Genomic DNA, 4,037 nt, shown 5'->3' with positions numbered 1-4,037 from the left:
TAATAGACATTTGAATACACTTAACTGATATTTGAAGACAAAACATAATATGTAGAGCTTTACATTTTATAGGGTCTGACGTCTTTACAGTTATATTTCATAAAATAGTGAAATAATCGCATTTATCAATCTTAAAATCAAACGGTTAACGAATTATTTATGTGGCCAAACTGTTGTTGTATTTATATTTCTAAACCTTTGATATTCTGTGAACAGTAAAGGTCTTTGTGACTGTAGCGGTTGGTTCATGTCAATACAATATGAATTTGTAAAGGTGGAAATTGACAGATTTATGGTATGGTGATCGTAGTTGATACTATTTGTGTTATTTAGTCATTTATCTATTAAACTATATACCAAATTGTAAAATTTAATAGCTCTATTTGGCAAATATGTGTTGGTGAAAATATTATAGAGCAGAAGAGTTTGTTTAGTGAACACTCCTATATCAAGAACTGAAAAACTATGTTTATTTGGGATAGTCCATTTATGAAAGAACAAAGGCTACTATCAATGGAAGCAATAAAGAAAAATATGGTACACTTACAACAACTAGCGTCTTACTTCACCTGCTTTACAATTGCTGTTTACTTGTTATTCAGTATTCAATACAGTATAGTTAACGAGAATACGGAACTGCAAGTTTCGGTAGTAAACTGAAATTGTATTGACAAACGGTTCCTAAATCGCTTTGACGTTGCTTTGGTCGGTTCCCAATTAATTTGTAAATCCTAATTATTTCAAACAATGAAGCAGTCGAACAGAATGCTCACAAAAATTGAACAAAACATGTACAATTTGTATCGTACTGTCATCATTGTTTTATTTATCTGTGGTTACAATTTTAAAACTTACTCCAACACGTTACTGACCAAAATCCTCGCGCAAATGTATAGTTTGTGCCTCGCTATCTTAATTTCATACAGCACATTCACGTGCTGTTACTTCAACAATTTCTCCCAAGTCTGGTCCCTCATTGAATACGATCTAAGTGTCATCATCCTCATGATCTACGATAGTAAAGTGATCAAATACATTTCCAATCTCAGCCACCTTGACGTCTATTTGAGGATCAACAAACGTCATTACACATTCGTTATGAACAGATCCCTAGCCATCATTATCGCTCTTTGGCTTATACGAGTTGGGTATACCACTGTATATTGTTTTTCCTACGACTGTTTCGATAACTTAGGCCTGTTTCTTATAAATTGCCTTTCGTCTTTTGCTCTTGATATGAACAGAGTGTGGAGGTTCATAGTACTCGATACAATCAGGTATAGGATAAAAATGCTGCGTGTGCGATTAGAAGAGATGCCGGAAAGTGATTATTATCTATACGTTAAAGATATGAAAACGTTGAAAAAAGATAAAATTCCCTTCTGTTTGCGTCTGTACAGAGATATTGCAGATTTATTGGACCTAATTCTACCAGAATTACATGCACAGGTATATGTCAGCTAGTTATTTGAAAATTAACTTAATCTCAAACTAGAGATGTTTAAATTAACTTTTGTAATGTTTACAGATATTTCTTAGCATCATTTGTGGTGTGCCAAAGCTTATATATGATGTATATAAATCTCTTTTGGTGATTGAAGGCATGGTAAGTACATTATAAGTACATTATTGACTGACCGGTTGGCTTGGTTGGTAGTGGTCCTGCCTTCCAAGTCAGAGGTCGTGGGTTCGATTCCCACCCGGGGCAAATATTTGTGTGATGAACATAGATGTTTGCTCTGTGTCTGGGCGTTAATTATTTATATAAGTATGTATTTAAAATTATATATGTATGTTTATCAGCCATCTGGTTTCCATAATACAAGCGAAAGCTTAGTATGGGATCAGATCGTGCCGTGTGTGAAAATTGTCCTGAAATATTTTTATTATATTATAGTGAGTAGATATGTGTTGTGTGTATTATATGTTTATCGTTTTACATTTTTTTACTATCATATTAATGTGGGTAACAAAATAAGTCAAGTATACAGGGTGTCCCACTGTTGGTATAATAAGCTCAAAGGAGGTTATAGTTGTGCATACGCTGAGTTCGTAAAAAAATACTTATAAAATTCCAGATGCATTATTTTTCAAAATTTGGTTGTTTCAGTGTTTTTTTCTTGATCAGTGTATTCAAAACTGCAAGTTCCTTCGCGCTTAGTATACCAATAGTGGGACACCCTGTATAGTTAATAAATACATAATATTTTATTATAGTTGAGGAACTGTAATTAAACTAACAGTAACTAAATATGTAATGTTTAAATTAAATCTATATATATATATATAAAACTCAAAGGATATAGTGATCTATCAACGCACAGCCCAAACCACTGGACGTATCGGGCTGAAATTTGGCATGCAGGTAGATGTTAGGACGTAGGCATCCGCTAAGAAAGGATTTCCCGAAATTCTTGCGGGAACGGGGAAAAACGAGGATGCACGTACAAAGTCGTGGGCGGAAGCTAGTAGAATATAGAGATCAATAAAAAAATAAAAAAAAATAAACATTTATTTTATTTTATATATATAGGTATATTGGATAATTTGTTTTATAAATTTCAGGAACCATATCCTTTACTGATATTTTCAATAATGCATATAGTGCACGTGGCTTTTCTCCTTTTTTCTCCCTCATTTGTTATTGAGTTCTTTGGAGTGGAAGTGGACAGGATCAGGTTGTTTTTGATACATCAAATTATTGATAATAAAGGTAAGTAGTTTTATTTTTATTTTTATATCTGCTATTATTTATTTTTTATATTTGGATGCACCATCCACTAAATGGTATTTAATTAAAAACTCAACCTTGAACCTTGAGGCAGAATTAACCGAAACGTGCAACCTGTTTTGTTATTCTTTAGATTAAAAATACAAGCTAATAAGAATCACAGATTTGTGCATGTTTTAAAAATCTGCATCTTATTGGCCAGTTATAAAGGCTCAATTTTATTTACAAGAGTTTAACTATTCATAAAATTGAACATAATATTTTATTTCAGATCAAAAATGTAAAGAAGCTGCACAAGTTTTCCTAGAATACACAAACATAAGACCATTCTCACATAAGATTTGGAGATCTATACCTGTTAATATTGCTTTGCCTCTGGAAATTCTGAATATTTGCTATTCTGCGATTATTGTCATTATTAATTTTACCCATCTGTATGGATAAAGTGTTAAAAACAATGTGTTAAATGTTTTTAAATTATTTATTTGTTACTACCTGCGCTCCGCTCCTGTTGGTCATAGTATGATGATAATATTATATAGCCTATAGCCTTCCTCGATGAATGAACTATCAAACACCGAAATAATTCTTCAAATCGAACCAATTCCTGAGATTAGCGCGTTCAAACAAACAAACAAACTCTTCAGCTTTAAAATATTAGTATCTTTAAATGTAACCTGTAGTCTAGCATCAATTATTAGTCTCTCGTAATTTGGCCGTATTATTAATTTACTAGCTTTCCGCCTGCGGCTTCGCCCGCGTTTTCAAAAAAAAACCCGCATAGTTCCCGTTCCCGTGGGATTTCCGGGATAAAACCTAGCCTATGTCACTCAGAAATGATGTAGCTTTCCAACAGTGAAAGAATTTTTCAAATCTGCCAAGTAGTTTCGGAGCCTATTCAATTCATACAAACAAACAAACAAACAAAAAATCAAACCTTTCCTCTTTATATATAGCCTTCCTCGATGAATGAACTATCAAACACCGAAATATTTTTTCAAATCGAACCAATTCCTGAGATTAGCGCGTTCAAACAAACAAACAAACTCTTCAGCTTTAAAATATTAGTATCTTTAAATGTAACCTTTAGTCAAGCATCAATTATTAGTCTCTCGTAATTTGGCAGTATTATTAATTTATAAGCTACTAGCTTTCCACCGGCAGCTTCGCCCGCGCAGTCAAAGAAAAACCTGCATAGTTCCCGTTCCCGTGGGATTTCCGGGATAAAACCTATCCTATTTCCCGGGATAAAAAGTAGCCTATGTCTTTTCTCGGATATTAAAATATCTCTATACCAAATTTCATG

General features: G+C 33.1%; 1 protein-coding gene across 1 annotated transcript; it reads left to right on the top strand.

Moving 5' to 3' along the window:
- Positions 1 to 747: 747 nt before the first annotated feature.
- Positions 748 to 3,175, top strand: LOC149899782 (uncharacterized). Its single transcript, XM_090113467.1, has 4 exons — positions 748 to 1,449; positions 1,529 to 1,606; positions 2,566 to 2,713; positions 3,003 to 3,175. Exons 1-4 carry the CDS (start codon positions 748 to 750, stop codon positions 3,173 to 3,175), a joined length of 1,101 nt encoding a protein of 366 aa, XP_089969593.1.
- Positions 3,176 to 4,037: the final 862 nt, after the last annotated feature.

Source organism: Colias eurytheme, chromosome 20 (assembly GCF_061535395.1).
Source record: "Colias eurytheme isolate Ceu_HAF_F1 chromosome 20, ilColEury1 Martin Lab GWU primary, whole genome shotgun sequence".
NCBI lineage: Eukaryota > Metazoa > Arthropoda > Insecta > Lepidoptera > Pieridae > Colias > Colias eurytheme.
This window is presented reverse-complemented; position numbering and strand designations above follow the sequence as displayed.

Bases quoted from the DNA above. Each gene is read 5' to 3' on its own strand.
- LOC149899782 (XM_090113467.1), top strand. From the start codon at position 748: ATGAAGCAGTCGAACAGAATGCTCACAAAAATTGAACAAAACATGTAC. The intron at 1,450-1,528 runs GTATATGTCAGC...TAATGTTTACAG, and splicing joins TACCAGAATTACATGCACAG to ATATTTCTTAGCATCATTTG. The intron at 1,607-2,565 runs GTAAGTACATTA...TATAAATTTCAG, and splicing joins TTTTGGTGATTGAAGGCATG to GAACCATATCCTTTACTGAT.